Genomic DNA, 20469 nt, shown 5'->3' on the forward strand with positions numbered 1-20469 from the left:
CGTCTCCCAGTCTGTACTGGACCCTACCCAGCCTGCGCTCTAGCCTGCCTGTTCCTGTATTCCCCGGTGTGGGTCAACAGCTGTGTCCGGAGTCTGACCTGGAGTAGACCCTGGTCCCTCTGCTCGGTTCCTCCCTGGTGCACTGGCGTCGTATGCCGTCGTGCGACCTTGGTCGGATCGAGCAGATACTTAGTTACGCCCCTCCAGGCACTCTCCGGTTCATGGCACAGTGGAACCACTAAACACACACACGCCAGTCAGTTCGGGCGTGTGCATTACATGGGGGCCATTCATGTGTGAAGGGCCATCATATCATGTGTGGGGGGTCATCATATCATGTGTGGGGGCCATGATATCATGTGTGGGGGCCATCATATCATATGTGGGGGCCATCATATCATATGTGGGGGCCATCATTCTATGGGGACCATTATATGTGGGGACCATTATATGTGAGGCCATCATACTATGTGCAGGACTGTATGTGGGGCCATCATACTATGTGCAGGACTATATGTGGGGGCCATCATACTATGTGCAGGACTATATGTGGGGGTCATCATACTATGTGCAGGACGGTATGCGGGGCCATCTTATTATGTGCAGGACTGTATGCGGGGCCATCATACTATGTGCAGGACTGTATGCGGGGCCATCATACTGTGTGCAGGACTGAATGCGGGGTCAGCATACTATGTGCAGGACTATATGGGGGGCCATCATACTTTGTGCAAGACTGTATGTGGGGCCATCTTATTATGCGCAGGACTGTATGCGGGACCATCATACTATGTGCAGGACTGTATGTGGGACCATCATACTATGTGCAGGACTGTATGCAGGGCCATCATACTATGTGCAGAACTGTATGCAGGACCATCATACTATGCACAGGACTGTATGCGGGGCCATCATGCTATGTGCAGGATTGTATGTGGGGCCATCACAATATGTCTAGAACTCTATGCGGGGCCATCATACTATGTGCAGGACTGTATGCGAGACCATCTTACTATGTGCAGGACTGTATGCGGAGCTATCATACTATGTGCAGGACTGTATGCGGGGCCATCATACTATGTGCAGGACTGTATGCGGGGCCATCATACTATGTGCAGGACTGTATGCGGGGCAAGTCATACTATGTGCAGGACTGTATGCGGGGCCATCATACTATGTGCAGGACAGTATGCGGGGCCATCATACTATGTGCAGGACTATATGCGGGGCCATCATACTATGTGCAGGACTGTATGTGGGGCCATCACACTATGTCTAGAACTCTATGCAGGGCTATCACACTATGTCTAGAACTCTATGCGGGGCCATCATACTATCTGCAGGACTGTATGCGGGGCCATCATACTATGTGCAGGACTGTATGCGAGACCATCTTACTATGTGCAGGATTGTATGTGGAGCTATCATACTATGTGCAGGACTCTATGTGGGGCCATCATAGTATGTGCAGGACTATATGCGGGACCATCATACTATGTGCAGTACTATATGTGGGGACATCATATGTGCAGGATTGTATGTGGGGCAATCATACTATGTGTGACATGCAGAAGTAGTGCTGTTGCTTTAAAAGCATTCAGGAACTATTAGAAGTAACACAAGCACATGAGAAAGGAAGTGTTGTGCTCCAGACGCATGCAGCAACTAGAAGGGTTAACACAGTCACAGGAGAAGGGGAGTGTTTTAGCAGAGCCCCAGGGGGATAGTGGGGAAGTTGTTTACTGTCTGGCTGGAGCCGAAGAGAAAGGTGGTGTGTGTGTTCTGCATCTGACAGAAGTGCTCATGGAAGTGAAAAGGATTCAAGTCAGGAGTGAAGCTAAGCACAGGTCTGGTAGAGTTCCTGAACTAGCAGTGCAGAGTATTGTCAAGCAGAAAGATAAGGACTGTAAGAAATGGGGTCACAGGGATTATCTCTCTCAGCAAACCCTCCCCCCTCCTCCATCTCACTGTGCTGTAAAGAATGCTGTGTTCATTAATGTGCTTTTGCATCAGAACTGTGTGGTCCTGTACTAGTGGGAAGACTGTGAACTGCTGTGCTGCTAAGGAAATTGTACTGTTTGTCACTTGAGCCTGTTGCTCATAAGACTTAACTTGCACTGGCGGTGCGGCTTCTTATTAAATGCTACTGTTCTACCATTTATGAGGACTCTTGTCAAGTGTGTCTGGTCAGCAAGTTAAACAACCTACATGTCTGTGCCTTAGGGTCAATACCCCTGTGTGCCTGAGAGAAGCTGCAACACATGGTCTATGGTCGCCCTGAATAACGGTTCCCCCAGGATTCCAAAGAATTCATGTAACCTGTCTCGCCGCTATCTGAACTTAGCGGCGTGCATGTAACATATGTGCAGGACTGTATATGGGGCCATCATACTATGTACAGGACTGTATGTGGGACCATCATACTATGTGCAGGGCTATTAGGACTTTTGCTATGGGGCCCCATGATTTCTATGTACGCCCCTGGCCGCTGTCTAATCTGCTGCAGACAAGCAGTCATCCGCAGTGTGTTGTTGTTCCTACCCCAATCGGCAGCAGTTTGGGTCACTGGGTGAGTTTGTGTTCTATTCCAGCCTAGAGACACATTTAGTAAATTTAAAGGTGTTGTCCACTCTTAACATTGATGACTTATCCTTAGGATAGGGCATCAATGTCTCATCTGTGTGGCTGTTACACCTGGCATCCTTCAGATCAGCTGTTCTCACAGCTCAGTTATGGCACAGCACCCTTCCGCCTACTGTACTACTGTATAGTGGCCGCAGCTAAGAACTGCACATTCATCACCTATTCAAATCAATAAGGGGTGGATGTGCAGTACCCGTATGTGGCCACTATACAGTAGGTGGAGCTATTCAGTTCTGTAACTGAGCAGTTCCTACAGGCACCGAGAACAGCTGATCTGCGGGGGGTGCCGGGTGTCGCACCAACACCGATCAGACATTGATGACCTATCCTAAGGATAGGTCATCAGTGTTAAAGTAGTGGATAACCCTTTAAATATTATTCATGTTTCCCTCCTCTGGTCCAGAACTGACTGGTGGCTGACTTTTGGGGCTGATGATGGTTACATTTTTTCCCTACTTAAAACGGCCAGTTCTCCAGACAGTTTTGCACTAGGAGCTTATTTGTCCAAGAACATATGATTTCTATAAGTGCTGGACAATCAGTCCCTATATAAATCATATGTTCTTGGCCAAATAAGCTCCTAGTGCAAAACTGGCTGGAGGACTGGCCGTTTTTAGTAGGGGGACAACCCCTTGAATTTTTTCTTTATGTGGTGATAACATTCAGGCCTCGTTCACAAGATCGATGATAATCAGATCAATTATGGTAATGAGACTGATCACACTCCGATCAGAATTTGATCTGTGTCAGTTTACTGTGGTCTGATTCTCTTGCATAAGAGTTGTATCACAGGCGCGTAGAAGATGGAGAGTTGAATTTCTCCATCTCCTCCATTGTCTGTGTTCGCTTACATCAGACTGTACTTGAATGACGTTCAAGTGCAGTCCGATGTTTCAGACGTGTACGGGTGATCCGAATTCCAGAGTCACTCGCAGCATGCTGCAAATTTCAGACCGATTTGGTCTATAGAGAATGTAGATCTTAACTGCCCATAGTATAACATTGGTCCGAGAGCTATCCGATAAAACATCGGCTAGCACTCAGCTATGTTATATGCCAGTGTGAGCGAGGCCTCACTGTGCCAAACACATTCTCATCTGCTTCCCTCAATAGAAAAGTAAGAGAATTGGATGAGAAGTGATGAGAAGGTGTTTCACAGATGACTTGTAGTCACGTGACAACTGCTTGAACCGCCTGGTTAAGCCGAATCCCCACATGATTACGCTATGTTAGTAGTCAGCGAGCTCTACTGGGTGAAAAACACCTATAACTAGGAGGAAGGGTGGGCTGAGTGTATAAATAATAATTATTAGAATATGCACTGACCTTAGGTCCTCCTGCAGCTAGGGGCATGCATAGCAGAAGTCCTAATTCTGGTTCCCCCTTTCAAAACCAAAAATTCTCAGCGGGGTCACGGGGCATAGGCGAAATGACAGAATGGCGAATCTCCCAACTTTTAAAGACAGTCATTTTTCACCTACTGAACTCCCTTAGCGTTCTCACCCACAAACTGTACAGAAAAGGCTGCATAGAAAAGATTCACTCCTATTTAAAAACAGTGATTTGCATGTGGGCTGCTTTGGTTTGAGTGACAAGGCTGATTTTCAGTCCCAGTCCGGCCCTGGTCCTCTGGTAAGTAGCAACTTAGGGGTTTTCTGCAGCAAACACCACGTCTACTTACAGCGGGTTAAAGAGTATAAGCCAGAGAATGCCTTAGACTTTTCTCAGTTGAGCCCACCGATAACTCTGCAGCAGTTTAGTGGATCTACGTCATCCTAGGTAGGCCTCGTGAGACGAGGTGCATGTCCTTAGATGTCGAAAGTCAAGCCTGACAGCTAGGTGTAACATAACTAAAAATGTGTCCACAATGCAAAAGAAACATAAAAAAGAGATTATGAGCAATAAACTGTGAAGAAAGAGTAATAAATACAAGAAAGAACAGAAGGTTGCACTAGGGCCAACATTCCGAAAATTCATATTTAATAAATAATATAGTAATATGTATTTTGTGTAATTGATGAATATCTTGAAATGTTTTGCTACGTATTAACAATGTACATAAAATAGGTATTTAATCCTTAAACATGTATATTACAGCAGTTAACTTCACTGAACATACTGTCCTCCATTTTAAGCATGTAAAATAATCACACGTGTACAAGGTTTGATGATTCGATGATGAGACGTACTGACTTCATAGGTCAAGCGTTTGATGAGGAGTCTTTTAGATCAGTCGTAACGTTTGCTCATGGGAAGGATCTACTGATCCAGTTCGGCTTGTTGTCTTGCTTTCATAACCATCGCCAAGGTGTCTGTTTTTGGTAGGCTCCAAGGCTGCTGTGCTTCATAACCATCCATCGGTCTAGCACCTGATGAATTTGTGCGCCTCCAAGGCTGCCGACTGTCAGTGTCTTGAGCTTGTTCTACATTGTGCCGGTGTTGCTCTTGCTCATATGCATCATTTGGTCCAGCTCTTACCGCCATCTCCATTGCATCTCTATCTGCTTCTCCATACCTAGGCTGCAGTTCTTCATATTCAGCCTGTTGCCTTGCCCTCATAATCATCATCATTGCGTTTGAATTATCAGAATTATGATTATTTGTGGGAGAACCTTCTTCCATTTGCTGCCTAGCAAGTTCCAAGTCTCTGGTCTCACCACCACTTTGCGGTCTGGATTCTGTAAGGACAAAAAAAAAAGACTCCTGAAACACTGAAAAAAATATATAAAAACTGCAAAACAAGCAAATAAAAATGAATCATGAAGGCTTTCTGAAGCTTGCCTAGACAATATAAATGAGAATCGCCATGAAAAAACAGTGTATGGCAATTACGTTTTGGGACATATTGCTAAATCTCATTTGGCATGCATTATCAAAACCTTGCAGTTAATGTCCATCTTTGTACACTATTATGTTTTCAGGTACAGCTTCCTCTGCTAATTAATTTTAGAATATATAGGTTTTTAGGGGTCTGGGCTGTGTGTTCTTATACAGAGCTATAAGCTAAATGATATAATGCAGCCTTCCTGCAGCCACCACTAGGGGGAGCTCAGGAGACAGATGTATTATTTAGTTCAATGGAAGCTGTATAACTATGTCTGTAGTATACAGTACACCTCAAGTGCTGGCTGCATTACAAAAGGAGATTCAATGCCTGTCATATATTACATTCATCAGGGCTTTCTTTTTTTAATATTCCTTTATTAAATAAATTTCAATAATACATTTAAGCAGATAACAAAACAAGAACAAAACCATCCTCCACCCCACCAGTATGGCAAAATTTTGACCCATGGAGTAGACCATTGCTCACTTGAAAGGAGACGACAAACAGCATGTTGCCTTTTCCACCCAAATTTAAGTTGTTGGTGTCAAGCATGAATACTGTGATAACACATTAAAAGAGGTGTAGGGGATTAGAAAGACATGGCTGCTTTATTCCAGCAACAGCCCTGTGCATGCCCAAAGATTGTGTCTTGTAATGCAATTAAACTTTATTGAAGTAAATGAGCCTTAAAGGGAATCTGTCAGCATGTTATTGCTATGTAATCTGAAGACAGCAGGAGATAGAGGCTAGACACAGAGTTAGATGATATGTCACTTATTACCCTCTGTAGTGAAGGTTTTATCACTTGTGATTAGCATCGCGGGACTACACTAGTCCAGCAACGCCCCCTCCTGTGAGAAGCAGCTCACTGTCTATGGACATTGTATATACAGAGCCTGGTGTGGGTGGGGTTAGCTTCCTCAGCTCTGCTGCATTGCTAAATCTAAAAGCCCTGATTGTGTCAGAACTGCTGCACCCAGTAATCTAAGTGATACATCATTGGATTCAGGGTCTCTTTGCCTACATTATGCTGCTCACAGATAATGTGGCAAAAACCTGCTGACAGATTCCCTTTAACTGCAATACCAGACAACCTGTGGGCAGATGTGGTGCGGCTTTTAGAAGTGAGCATCCATTTTTTTTCCTAACGCTGGACAATCCCCTTTCAGGTTATCAACAATGACTCCTTCACAACAAAGTGCCTTCTCTTCTTAAGACCCATCTAGTTGAGCCAATAATGGGTATGAGCATTCATTAGAATGCTCTTTTACAGATTACCGGCATGTGTAAACTTCGAGCAATCACCCGACAAACAAGCATAGAGTTCTTTGGTCGGGTGATTGAATCGTTCCTGCCAGCATTAAACTCATCACCATTGGCTGCACATTACTTTGTGTAATCAGGACATGTGCTATTAATAATGATGATATTCTATGCATATAGATTCATATTAACGATCGTACTGTGAGCACAGAATTGGTGTATAAACAAGCCACTAGACAAACAGGGATCAGCATCTATATAGGCGATTAGAAGCTGCTGTCAGCAGATGTGACAACTTTAGCATTTTAGAGGCCCCAGTGACCCTTGTCCAGTACACCGCTAAAGATAAAAAAATGTTCAAAGAATTTGTAACTTACCACGACCCATCTGCTGGTCTTCACTTCTATGTGACTGCTGAACCTAGAATATTACACAAGTAGTTAACAGTAAATGTATAAAGCAACCATGAGACACAATAGAATTCATGCTACATCATCGCTTGCAGTTGATGGAAATATGGTTGAGTGTTCGTTATCCAGTTAAGGAATATTTACCTAATCATGACCAAATGTTTGAGTCTGTGGCCACTGATTTGATTTTTGGGGTTTAACTAGATAAAGGTGAGACTAACAATACGTTTTGTAAAGAAATTCAGGTTCCTAACCTGTCTTTGTGGCATTTGATGCGGTGCACCACCCTTTCTTTCACTTGGTTTCTGTGATTTTCTCAGCCCTTCAAGCAAAAACGATTTGTCTTTACCTTCCTGAAAAAGTCAGAATAAAATTATTAGTAATGATTCTAGACAGGTTTATGGGTATATGGGCCATCAATATTTGATTAGTAGGGGAGAGACCCCTAGCACCCATTCTGATCAGCTATTTAAAGGGGCCATAGCAGTCCTGAGAAGCGACACTGTTTTTTGTACCAGTATATCATATATTTCAAGTCAAATACACAACATATCACTGGAAAAGAAGCCATATACACTAATGCATGGTTAGGCTATGTTCAGATTGAGAGTTTTGAGAACAAATCCAGTAAGTTTTTCAAACGGAAACCGCTTCATGAAACGCTCCCTTTTTGGGGAGGTTTTGTAGCCTAAAGTGGCTTTTAAAGGGAACCTATCACCTCGGAAAATGCTATTTACCTGCAGATATGGCGTTAATCCACAGGTAAATAGCATTACAATGTCGTCTGGCCGCCTTACCAAAAGTGTGGGTACCGGGATAAAATGTACTTATTTCCTCATCAGCTTTTAGTCATGGCAGTGTGCACAGAGCTGCTAGAGTTACCGCTCACAGAACAGATGCACCAGAGCTGCTTGTCAATCAAAGTGCGGGGGCGTTCTTACAGCCGCCACTTACAGTTAATATACGGTGTGCTGTGTGCATGGTGTAAATAGTGAAGGGGACACACCGCTCACAGGAGTGCTGTGACTTCTTCAAAGAGCTGATCATAGAGGTAGACCTACTAAGAGATGGACCTCCACTGAACTGATATTTTTGGTATATGCTAATGTTACGTCATCAATATAAAAATCCCAGACACTCCCTTTAACTTTACATTTTGAATCCAGATCAGTTTTCCCATGTATATACTTACATTAGCTATCTGTGTGAGCAGCAACTTCACCATTATCTTCCTTCCTTGGACAATTTGCCAGTAAAGATATGAAATGATTCTGTGGCAAAATGGAAAATAATTAGTCTGATGTCACCTGTGATATAACCATAAAGTGCACAAAACCTATACCTGCTCTGTTCAGATATGTATATACAAATCAAGACCAACTAAAACTCCGACCGTCCACCCGATACCTTACTTCTTCATACAACTGCAGCACATGGGCATGCATTGTATAGCCGCGAATCACCAATGTCCCAACCAGTCAGGTACTAACTGTAAATGGTTTGTCCACTTTCAAAAAACTTTTGTCTGCTGAATAAATTCATTGTAAAAAAAAACAACACACTTTACTTACTCCCTGTGGGTCCAGTGTCTTTGGCGTTGCCCCAGGCTCTGTTGTGGTGAAGTCATATTGACAGCGCTGCAGTCAATCAGTAAGGTCAGTGGCCCATGCCATACATCAGTAGAGCCATTGAGCCCAGTGATTGGCTGCAGTGCTGTAGACTATACACAATCACCGAAGCAGTGCCAGAAACATAGCATTGGACCAAGGGTGGATAAATAAAACGCAGTTTGTTTTTTACAACTGAGCAGGGTGGCAAAAGTTTTCTGAAAGGGGACAACTGTCCACTACTCAGTTACAATACTCAAAAACATAGAATAAAAACACCTGGCCCTACCAAGAGAATTTAGACCAGTTCAAGGCACAAAAAAGCTCACTTTTACAAAAAATGAAGATGACCATAAAGAAAATAGTGGTCATAAATCCATTTTTTTTTTTTTTTTCCCAGCTCTGCACAGGGGACCAAATACTGCACAGTGGCCTAACCTCTGCAGGAGAATTCACACCAGTCAATCCCTAAAAGATATAATTTTTTACCAAAAATTGTAAGGATGGTAAATATGTATTCATGAAACCAATAGCTTATTTTTTAACTATGAGCCTGGGCTCATGACCAAACTAATTTTTTGGGCAGTGCAGCAATAAAATACCTAAAAATATTAGATTTTCCTGTTCTTATACTATAGAACCTGTGTAGAATGACAGTAGTTGTGTCCATATTAATATGATCACAGATCACACAATGGTTAGTTGAGACTGGTTGTTGTAAAGAGTGGAGCACTTTATATAAGGCCAGATGGTTGCCATATTCATGGGACGCTATATTATACTTACAAGACAATCAAGGTGAGAATGTAAAAGAACAGGACACTTTCAACCAAGTTGTTGTAAATCCACACGACCCATGTTGCATTTTCAAAAATTCTTATAGAATTTATCCATGTATTAATTGAGTCGTATGGAGTAGGCAGAGTCCGGAAAGGTCCACACAACTCTGAAGGCTTACGTCTAAAATCAGAAACAAGAAACTTTAGAAGAAACAAAGTAAGGCGAAACAAAATAAATAAGACTGAAAGTAAATGAATTGTAAATCTTGCTTATAACTCCGTCCTTATCTGCTCAAAAGTCTCCACAACTCTTCATTATCGTAGATCTCTGCTCACATCTACATCTACCAACCCACTCAGGCGACTCTCATCCTCTCTAATCTTTCTTATTACACCCTCTCATTCCACACTTCTCCTATAATAAGCCCATTTTGTGGAACTAACTGCCAGGGCCACCTACTTTACTCCTAACAGTCCCAGTTTTGAGGGTGCATTGACAACGCATTTCGTGAAGGAAGCCTATATCACGTCATGATTGTTCATCATGGCCCAAACACAAATGGACCTCATCGCGTCAATATCTGCCCCATGAAGTGTTTTTTATGATGAAAATAGACTTGGAATATTTAAACAGTGTTGTGGTGAGAGACATGAGCATTACAAAGAAGGTCACATACTAAGTGCGAAGCTCTCCTGTTCAGCTCTCAAAAAAGTTTAGTGGGCTACAAACTGCCGAAATTGGACACTAAAAATAATATTAGGGAGAATTATTCTGCTGTATGTCAGACAATCAACCATGGGAGTGTTCTTAGCAATGCAAATTGGCCAAAAGCAGATCACTCCAAGAATCTCCTCATACTGCTCCTCCCAACTGTTGTTTTCAGCTTGATGCCAGGCAAAGTGAACAGTCCTCTAAACTTTAGAAGATATTACCATCCATAACTTTAACTTTGTAAAATGTTTCCTTCAACAATATGGAAAGAAATGACTTTAGTTTGATAAGAGAAGCTTGCAGTTATTTCTTTACCTCCACAAAGTGACCCCAACAACAGAGAGAACTCCAACAAATGATGGGAAAAAAAGGAGGAAAATGAAGACTGTGGTCATCTGTGATGCTCTCCAGGCTCTCCGAGGAGGAATACAGTTCATCATTAGGCTCACCTAGGTAGTGATAAAAATTACAATATTTGTCTGGGTCTCCACACAGTGACCTTTACTTTGATTTCCATTTTCTTAGTCAATTTACTGGAATTATATAATTTATGTTTATTGCTTTCCTTATATCATAGGCTCACATGTTCTGGACAAGAATACTATTTGAAGCTTAAGTCAGTTTCTGAAACCCCATAATGCCTGAAGAAAAATAATGTCATTCTCTAATACATTAGTTAACGCTACAATTTTTTTCTTTTTTTTCTGTGGCGGTGTTTCTCTGTTATCCTGTAAAGACTGTCCCTGTATTTATTTACAGGCTGTGTTTAGTTGTCTTTATTTTTAGGCTGTACTTAAATGTGAAGATATATTTTATTTGGTAATAAATGTTTTTATAATGCATTTTAATGTATTACCTTTTTAACATAAAATATTATGAACAGTTTGATCATCTGTAATATTGGTAGTAAAGGTGAGAAGAAGATTCCGATCCTGTAAAAGATAAAAATAACATAAATAACATAGATATTGCTATAGGGCTGTATGAGTAGACATATTAGTATGTTTGCCTTTGCTAAACCATGCCTGAGAAGTGTGCTTTTAAATATAGAAAGATATATTAAAAAGTCACAAGCATTTCAATAAACTATGCATAAATCAATTGTACAATCATATTTAAACGATATGTAATACATTTTTTTGGGAAAAACAGCAATTTTTCATCTTTATGATTCCCCATTAGAGATGGGCAAGCCCAAACAGAAATGTCACAATTCAGATCTGAACGCCGAACACGGACTTTCTCTTGGAGTCGAGTGCAGTGTTTGGGGCAAGTCCATGGTATCGCAGAGGAGAGAGACAGATTTTTTATTTTCTTAAAAGTTCAGGTCTCCATTTTTTTAAATGGGGTTTGGCTTTTGATGGAAGTTTGGGTACTGTTTTGGTACCCGAACCGAACTTTCTCAAAAGTTCAGGTCAGGTACTAGAACCCGAACTTCCACCGGTCCGTCAATCCTGATTCCCCATCTGAGTGCTGGCGGACAACCACTCATTCTCAGAACAAGAGGTCTAGGTCTTTAAGTCCCATCCATGCATGGATACCGTTCCATTCACTAACTATAGAACTAGTAGAGACAGTTGAGCTCTATCACCGTCAGTCCTGCAGAAGAAAGTTTTAATATTCCTTTTAGAAATATCTAACACTGATCCAGAGTATGAAGCCACTATGTTTTTGTTAGAGATCATATCCACTCTTTTACATTCTTTTTGTAGTTAAATGAATTCTAACATTGATGACATGACATACAGGTAGTAACTTGTGTAAGGCGGATAATACTAAAATATTAAGAACATGTTTATGTAGCGCCCCGAGGGCTCGGTTGCTACAAGGGTATTGCACCTCACCCAGAGGTGTGATATTCCACTCCCAGGTAAGGATGGAGTGTGGACCAGGGCTCAGTTAGCTGCACACACATACACTCCCCATTTCCGGGGGACAGCTCGACGGTGCTCCCATTTATGCAGGCACAACTGACCATGTCCCTGGCTGGAGTGGGAAGGGGGGAAAGAACCCAGTGATGTAGGAGCAGAAGGGGATGGTTTCTGGAGCATAGGAAGGAGCTCATTGGGTGCAGGTCATCTGAGCTCAGACACAGAGAAGCAGATAAAAGGTGGGAGCCATCTTAGTCAGAGAGTTCAGTTCGGAGAAGCAGAGCAGAGTGAAGGAGTAGAGAGCTGACAGGGAGCCGAGGCTCAGCCTGAGCTCAGCTCCACGAGGCAGGCCTAGAGAGAAGGCCGGGGCCAGAGAGGAAAAGAGGAGAAGGAGAAGGAAGGAAGGAGAAGAGACAGAGGAGTGGAAGGGCTCCAGAAACAAGAAGGCAGAAGGGACCCTAAGAGAGCAGAACGGACAGCAACCGTTGCAAACCCGCGTTATATCGGGTGAAGGGTCAGGCTGTGGAAGGGTACCAGATTCCCAAGTTGGTGGAGGTAAATTATCCCTCAGCCAAGAACCGGAGGTCGTGATCATTTATTGGTGCGACCCCCCGCCAAACCTGCTAGGAAGGCGCCATATAGGATATCGGGAAGCGGAGGCCAGCGCTTACCCGACACAGTCCGCGGTAGCTGGACAGAAGTTTGGTCACTGGTGGGGCACGAGAGGCCAGAGAAAGGACAGAAGGGGGTCCTGTGCCATATTCCTGAATTGCCTGGGGGTTGACCGAGCCCCTCACCTGGTGGACGCAGCACGGCTTGGGCAGTCATTGCTGACAGAAGTGACTTGGATAACAACTGTGAGTAAAAACCAGTAAAAACCCTGGACTGCACCATTGGACTCAGTGTGATCTTTGCTGCGCCGGCACCATCACCCCCAGCATTCACCTACACTGCCCTGAGGCTACACTCTTCCCGTGGGGAGTTATCCTACCCCTGTGCAGCACACCAACACCAGCCTCAGCGGTCTGCCTCGCAGCGGCGGTTATCTCTGACCGCAATCCACGGGTGGCGTAGTCGGACATTCAAAACACTGATAAATAGACTGCCGCCATTTGGTCTGACCACCCTGAGCCACGGGACCGGGTTGCCACCACTACTACCCCCCAGCATCGTACAGAAGCCCGGTTCCGGGTACCCCACGGCCCAGGGGGCGAGTCATTTACATACCAGGCCAATGTCTGTGCATAAATCAGATCCAAAACGTTCCTCGCAATATCAAATTCAGGGATTCCTAATGTTTTACAGCAGTATGTTCCAATTATCCTATAAAAAATATGTTCATACGTAAACTTTCAATTACAACAAGGACCCCAGACTTACATGTACAAGGACACATAACTTACTTTCTCAGAAACTCTCCAAAGAAGGAACCAAACAGCACAAAGAGAAAATCGATCACAACCAGACGATAGATGTCTTGTCCAATATAAGATTCCCAGCACTATAGAAAGAATGTCACAAATGTGGAAAAATGGTCACTTCTCATTGTAATTGTTACTGAGGCATTTCTCATACTGTTGGAGGGGAAAATTGGGTTTACACTTAAAGGGAACCTGTCAGCAGGTTTTTGCTTCCAAGAGCAGCTTGATGTAGGCAAAGAGAAGCTGAATCCAATGAGGCATCACTTAGATTACTGGGTGCAGCCGTTCTGACACAATCAGAGCTTTTAGATTTAGAATAAAGCAGAGCTGAGAAAGCTAACACTGCCCACATCACAGCTAACCCCGCCCACAACAGGTTCTCCATGTACAAAGTTCATAGACAGTGAGATGCTTAGTTGCCGGACTGGTCCGGCAATGTTAATCTCTTAGTACTAAATCCTTCACAGTTAAGAAATAACAGCACACATTTTGACAAGTGACACATCCCTAAATTCAATGTCTCAGCCTCTCTTGGTGTCTTCAGATTAAATACCAAAAACCTGCTGACAGATTCCCTTTAAATGTACAAAATTCAAGCCTCCATTTCTTAAAGGGACTCTGCCAGCACAGAATGACTGTACAAACCAAGTACAGGCGCTCGTTGCTTCATGGTTGGGCCAATCATTTAAATACACTTTGCACCTGCTTGTTTTCCATCCATCTCTGCTCTTCTCTGGCTCTATGAAGCCAGATTGGTCAATCAAATAACAGGAGGGTTGAGATAGAGAGAAAACAAGCAGGTGGGAACGTGTATATAAATTATTGGCCCTGCTGTGAAGCACAGAGCGGCGGGACTTAGTCTGAACAGTCATTCTGTGCTGACAGTTCCTTCTGAGATACCTAAAACATGTATTATTTTATTAAGGTGTATTGTTTATGTAACTGAATAGTAGAAATGAGTGAATCAATTTGCAGAACCCTGGTCAAGTGTCCATGGCAGAATTCTATAGCCGCTGGACTAGCTCTACGAATAGCCTTCTATCTGCCAGCATCTCCACCATAGCTTTGATGAGCTATTATGATGTGATGTGATGGACCTCTGAGGTCCTAACCAGCATCAGCCATGGAATACTGACCTGGCAGCTAGATCAGGGCCCTACGAATTTATTAGCTCCTATCTACTTAAAGGGGTTGTCCTTTTGGGGTACAAGTCTGCAGTCAATCTATGTGACTTGCAGACTTGTGAATCCTCACAGTGCTCACTGCCTATGAGGATTCTCCAGAACCAGGAGCGGGTGGTCATGTCACCACAAGTATGCAATTTGCATACTTTCAGCCACATTCCACGACTAGACATATCCATTCTCCTCAATTTACTTGCACTTCTTTTTGCCCTTCTACCCAGTTAATTCTTCTGTTTTACATTAGGTCTGTGACACTAAGTGATTAACAACTGACTAGCTGAAACCTTCTAAGCTCTATGTAGAAACATGAGGTCAATTTTGTCTGCACAAGTCATAAGTCACTGCAAAAGTCCCTGGCCAGGTGAGGAGCGGAACAGCTGGATCACTGGGTCAGGAGTTGAAGAAGAACAGGATGACTCATGCAGGGACAAGATGCTACCTGATTGTACATAGAGCAGAGAAAAGAGAAGAATTAACTGGGTAGAAAGGCAAAATGAGCAATTGTAAGTACACAGTGCTATATATTATGATGATTGCAATATATTAAGAGAGAGATATACTAGGAAACAAATTAGCGAAAAATTTTAGATATATTTAGATTGATTATTATTTATTTCTATATTTATAATGATTATATATTATTTATTTATATATTTAGATTGATAATTGATTATTTGATTTAATAAGGTGGACTTCAAAGGCGGACATTTACTGCAAAGAGGGCAAATACATTAATTTGTCAGCAAATCTCACCAATTACTGCTGAATCTGACAACAAATATCTTATTGTTATTGTATAAGGAATAAGGAAAATGGTGACTGTGCTGATAGTTTGCAATCTATGAATGTTATTATAGTTGTGCTTCCTTAATGCCTCATATTAAGAGTTCCTATGTTCTTTCCATTGTTCTGAACAATGCTTGTGTGACCTAAAGTTTCTACAAGTCAACATGATCTTGCTGATAAAATAATTACCCGTTAATATATTGTGTGAACAGTCATTGACATGACTATTCATGTTTGTTTTTTGGCCAGTTTTAATGGGTGTCGTAAAAATGAGAGGGCCACACAATATAAGAATAGGAGCGTCCATGTTTCTTTACTAATTATTAAAACTAAGCAAAAATGTGTGTTTTTTAGCGTTTTTTTTTTTTTATAAATTGTGCCATTCTTTTTAATAGCAATGTATAAAAGCAGTAGCATCACATGGTTTGCCAGCACCAAGGGCAAGCCAGGTATTGCTCTTCCTAACCCAGTAATAATGCCCCCAGAATGCTTACTTTAGAAAGTATTAATGCCCCCTTAGTGCTACATAGAATGACATCCATTGGTTGCCTCCTCTCAAAGAAATAAGCCACCTTTGTATAAATAATAAAACTTACCTCTCGATCGCTCTGTGCAATTTTCTCCAGCCAGTAGTAACACAAAATACCAATAATTGAAAATTTCAGAAGGACATTTCTGGGAAGACATAATATACTGATATTGTATTGCATTTTCACTTATTATACTGTTTCAAAGCAAGATCAAGCCTTTGTGTATAAAAACCACACTAACTCCCTATTACCAATAGTAACTGTTCACTGAAACTATGACTTGGGAAGTGGAGCGGTAAATACCCAAGATGTGCCAAGGTGCTTATGTGACATGCAGAAGTAGTGCTGTTGCTTCAAAAGCATCCAGCAACTGTCACAAATAACACAAGCACAGGAAACAGGTAGTGTTGTGCTTCAGAAGCATCCAGCAGCTAGAGGGGTTAACAAAGTCACAGGAGACAGGGAGTGTTTTAGCAAAGCCCCAGGGGGATTGTGGGGAACTTGTTATTGTAGTCTGGCTGAAGCCGAAGAGAAAGGTGGTGTGTTATCTGGATCTGACAGAAGGCAACTTAACAGGATTCAGATCAAGAGAGAAACTAAACACAGGTCAGAAACTTTCCGAACTAACAGTGCAGAGTATTATCTGTTACGCTCGCGCCCGGACTGACTGGCGTGAGCGTGATTAGTGATCCCACTGTACCATGAACCGAGGAGTGCCTGGAGGGGAGTAACTAAGTATCAACCCGATCCGACCAAGGTCACACGGCGGCTCAGTCGACTCCGTGAACCAGGGAGGAACCGAGCAGAGGGACCAGGTGCTACTCCAGGTCAGACCCCGGTCACAGCTGTTGACCCACGGGGAATGCAGGAACAGGCAGGTTAAACTGGCATATTGACTGGTGGGTACTGGCAGGCACGGCTGGCATGCAGACAGGTGGGCACAGGCAGGCACGGCTGACATGCAGACCGGCGAGTACTGGCAAGTAGGAACGAAGGCAGAGCAAAACCCGCAGATGCGGTGAACAAGCAAAGCAAAACTCGCAGATGCGGTGAACAAGCAAAGCAGAGCAAAACCGCAGATGCGGTGAACAAGCAAAGAAGAGCAAAACCGCAGATGCGGTGAACAAGCAAAGCAGAGCAAAACCCGCAGATGCGGTGAACAAGCAAAGCAGAGCAAAACCCGCAGATGCGGTGAACAAGCAAAGCAGAGCAAAACCCGCAGATGCGGTGAACAAGCAAAGCAGAGCAAAACCGGAGATGCGGTGAACAAGCAAAGAGAGCAAAACCCGCAGATGCGGTGAACAAGCAAAGCAGAGCAAAACCGCAGGTGCGGTGAGCAAGCAGAGCAAAGCAAAACCCGCAGATGCGGTAGACAGGACAGGGCTCTGTTCACATGGAACAGACAGGAAAGCACAAGAAGATAGCTGGAACACAGGAGTTAGATACAGAGGCAGGAAAACAGAACGAGCAGAACCAGATACACACAAATTACTTGCAATGAAGTAGCGAGTAGACACAAAACTCACAAACAGAAGTACAGAGACAACGAGTTGGAGTTAGGTGCAGGTTCAGATACTGCAGGAAAAAGGGAAGATACAGACATAGAGACAAACAAGTAACGGACTAGGACACTGTTCAGACAGGATCTGAACCAGGAACAAGATACAGGAACGAGCCTGGGTACTCAGCCCAAGGGTGGCGGAAACAGACTAGAAGTCAGAGATACAGGTAGCGGCCCTGGGTACTCAGCCCCCAGGGTGGCGGAAACAGACTAGACTCAGGACAGGACCTGGCAACTCACAGTTGCACAGAACATACTGTAAGAAAGTGTTTCTCAGGCACCTCCTACTGGGTGGAGGGGGTTTAAGTATCCAGTGACTCACAGCAATAGGCTGGGGACGCATTAGGACTGCGAACACTGTAACTTTAAGAATCAGAAAGCAACAGCGCTGACGCCCTAAGCCAGCAAACAAGAGACATACAAACAGCAGGTACTGGAGCAAAGTGTGCAGCCTGGCTTGAAAGGTAAGATTGCGGTCTTGCATGGTGGGAGATGGTAAGCCATACAAGCATGCCGCCAGGGATGTTACATTATCAGGCAGGAAGATAAGGACTGGAAGGAATTGTGTCACAGACATTGTGTGAACAGACACATTCAATGGTTTTTGCAGTATTTAAGGGGTTTTCCAGTATATTGGTAAAGTAAACAATGATAAACTGCTGTACCATGGTGTAAAAAAGAAAACATACCACAGGAATCTGCTCCCTGCTTTTTTGGACAAGAACTGATGACATGACGACGACTACCAGTGACCTGACATCTACCACCACTGATTAGCTGCACGGTAGGTGACAGGTAGTCAGGTCATAATTGTTTCCATTTTTTATTTTTAGCTGCAGGGTAGGTGACAGGTAGTCAGGTCATTATCACTTTCATTTTTTTTCCAGGAAAAGTAGCTTCGCTTTGTTACAGTCTTCTGAAGTGAGACATTTTTTTGCGTCAAGCTACAGTTAACGCATTGTATGTTCAATTGAAAAATGCTACATCTCTATATTCTAAATGCATAAAGAAAGAAAATATATTATTGGTAATGGATGCTAATTAATGGTCTATTAAGGACAACCCCTGTCCACATGCCATGTTAGGTTATATACACTCCTCAACATTTAAATTGGAAAACCAAGAAGGAAAAGTTGAGGGATTATGGAAATCGCAGGAAGGACAGACATGTTAATGATGTGCAAATGATAAAAAATGGAAACAAAACTTTTAAAACATCTCGATTTATCTTCAAAATATCTGATTTTACTCGGCGGCATGTTTACATGCGCCAATGATCAGGAAGGAGTGATCTTATGGATACTCATTCCCCGATTGTCGGTCAGAGCAAATTCTTTAGTAAATATCTCTAAACTGCACCACTTTGCTGCTTTCAGTACAATTTATTTACAGTTTATTTCTCTTCCTGGCTGTATTGCCTCTGTAATCATTCATGTAAGTGAACCAGACTGATTTATATTAGAGAGCGGGACCAGGCTATAATGTTTTTAGTTTAATATATAAGAAATGATATGAACATTCCCTAAAAACACATCATAGAAAATAAAAGTTGTAACACCATTCCCGGCGCCCTTGCATGGTTTCCCTTTCCCCTCCATGCAGAGACGCTGGAATACTTACTGCTCCGGCCCCGTGGCGTGGTCCCCTTCTGCTGGCATGTCTCCTGCTTGCGCATGCCGCATTTCCTGGTGTGCACGCGGACCGCTTCCCTATTCTTAAAGGGCCAGCGTGTGCACATATTAAAATGCCCCAACGAATAGTTGGGAAGCATTTACTATAATTAGTTCCTCTGCTGGATGGCTCTCAGCCTATCACTGAGACTCATCCTGTATAAAAGACTCCCTCTCCCTTAGGGAGTTGCCGAAGCAACAGCTTTCATTAGTATGTAGTTGCTCCTACTAGTGAGTTGTTAGGCCCTCTGATCCTGGTGTGGCCAGGTCCTGAACCCGAATCCCTGGTCATGGTGTGGACAGTGCCCTGAACACTGTCTCCTGGCCCTGGTGCGACCAGTCCTGTTCCTGAAGTTCCCTGGTCTAGAAGCGACCAGTGCCTGAACCCTCGTCCCGTGGTCCTGGAGCGGCCAGATCCTGCAGCCTCATCCCCTGATCCCAGAGAAGCCAGGGCCTGCACCCTCATCCCCTGGTCCCAGAGCGGCCAGTGCCTTCACCCTCATCCCCTAGTCCCAGAGTGGCAGTGCCTGAACACTGTCCCCAGGTCCTGGTGCGGCCAACCCTGCCCCTATAGTTCCTGTCCCCTGGTATCGGTGCGGCCAGTCCTGCTCCCAAAGTCACCTGGTTCCAGTGCAGCCAGTATCTGAACATTTTCCTATCTGAGTCTGAGTGTCAGTGATTTTGGACTGTACCTACTGAGTCTGAACGGAGCCCTAATCAGTGTCAGCTCACCTGACCCCTGGGGTCAGCAGCTAATGCCGGACACCACCCTGGAGTGGTACCTGGCAGCTACCTGCTACACAGGCCTGACCTCACCACTAGATGCTCCAGTGAACACCAAAGTAGCTGCTTAGTCATGCCCCTCCAGGGTAGGCCCAGTCCGTGGCACAGTGGGCCAAAAATCCACCGGTGCGCGCAACAAAAGTATTTCTATGTGGTAGTGGTTCTATTTTGTACACAATAAATCTCCATGTTCTGGCCTCATGCTCTGTTCATATAGTAAACTGCATGTAATGTCCTGTAGTCTTACCTTATAATCACCACATAGACCTGATGCTGCGGGTACTTGAATTTTTCAACTAGTCCAAACATAGAGTAGACTAGAGGCATGATAAGGTTGATGAGGGCGACCACCACAGGAACCAATAATGTTGCTGCTTGCTTAGTCAGGTCATTTAAATCTGGGTTCTGTTAAATCAATAAGG

The 20469-nt window shown here is 43.6% G+C and overlaps 1 protein-coding gene across 1 annotated transcript in view; it reads right to left on the bottom strand.

Moving 5' to 3' along the window:
- Positions 1 to 4653: 4653 nt before the first annotated feature.
- The window catches only part of TMC5 (transmembrane channel like 5), a 119471-nt gene continuing 103655 nt past the window's right edge, over positions 4654 to 20469 (bottom strand). The window contains exons 12-22 of the mRNA XM_073647630.1: positions 20295 to 20452; positions 16100 to 16178; positions 13516 to 13613; positions 13340 to 13435; positions 11098 to 11173; positions 10557 to 10690; positions 9537 to 9710; positions 8336 to 8414; positions 7398 to 7496; positions 7111 to 7153; positions 4654 to 5321 (exon numbers count right to left, since the gene is read on the bottom strand). Coding sequence (XP_073503731.1) covers positions 4903 to 5321; positions 7111 to 7153; positions 7398 to 7496; positions 8336 to 8414; positions 9537 to 9710; positions 10557 to 10690; positions 11098 to 11173; positions 13340 to 13435; positions 13516 to 13613; positions 16100 to 16178; positions 20295 to 20452 — 1455 coding nt within the window. The 3' untranslated portion in view covers positions 4654 to 4902. The remainder of the gene's footprint in view (positions 5322 to 7110; positions 7154 to 7397; positions 7497 to 8335; positions 8415 to 9536; positions 9711 to 10556; positions 10691 to 11097; positions 11174 to 13339; positions 13436 to 13515; positions 13614 to 16099; positions 16179 to 20294; positions 20453 to 20469) is intronic.

Source organism: Phyllobates terribilis, unplaced genomic scaffold (assembly GCF_046119375.1).
Source record: "Phyllobates terribilis strain yellow unplaced genomic scaffold, ASM4611937v1 Scaffold_9__5_contigs__length_417890890, whole genome shotgun sequence".
In the NCBI taxonomy this organism is placed as follows: Eukaryota; Metazoa; Chordata; class Amphibia; order Anura; family Dendrobatidae; genus Phyllobates; species Phyllobates terribilis.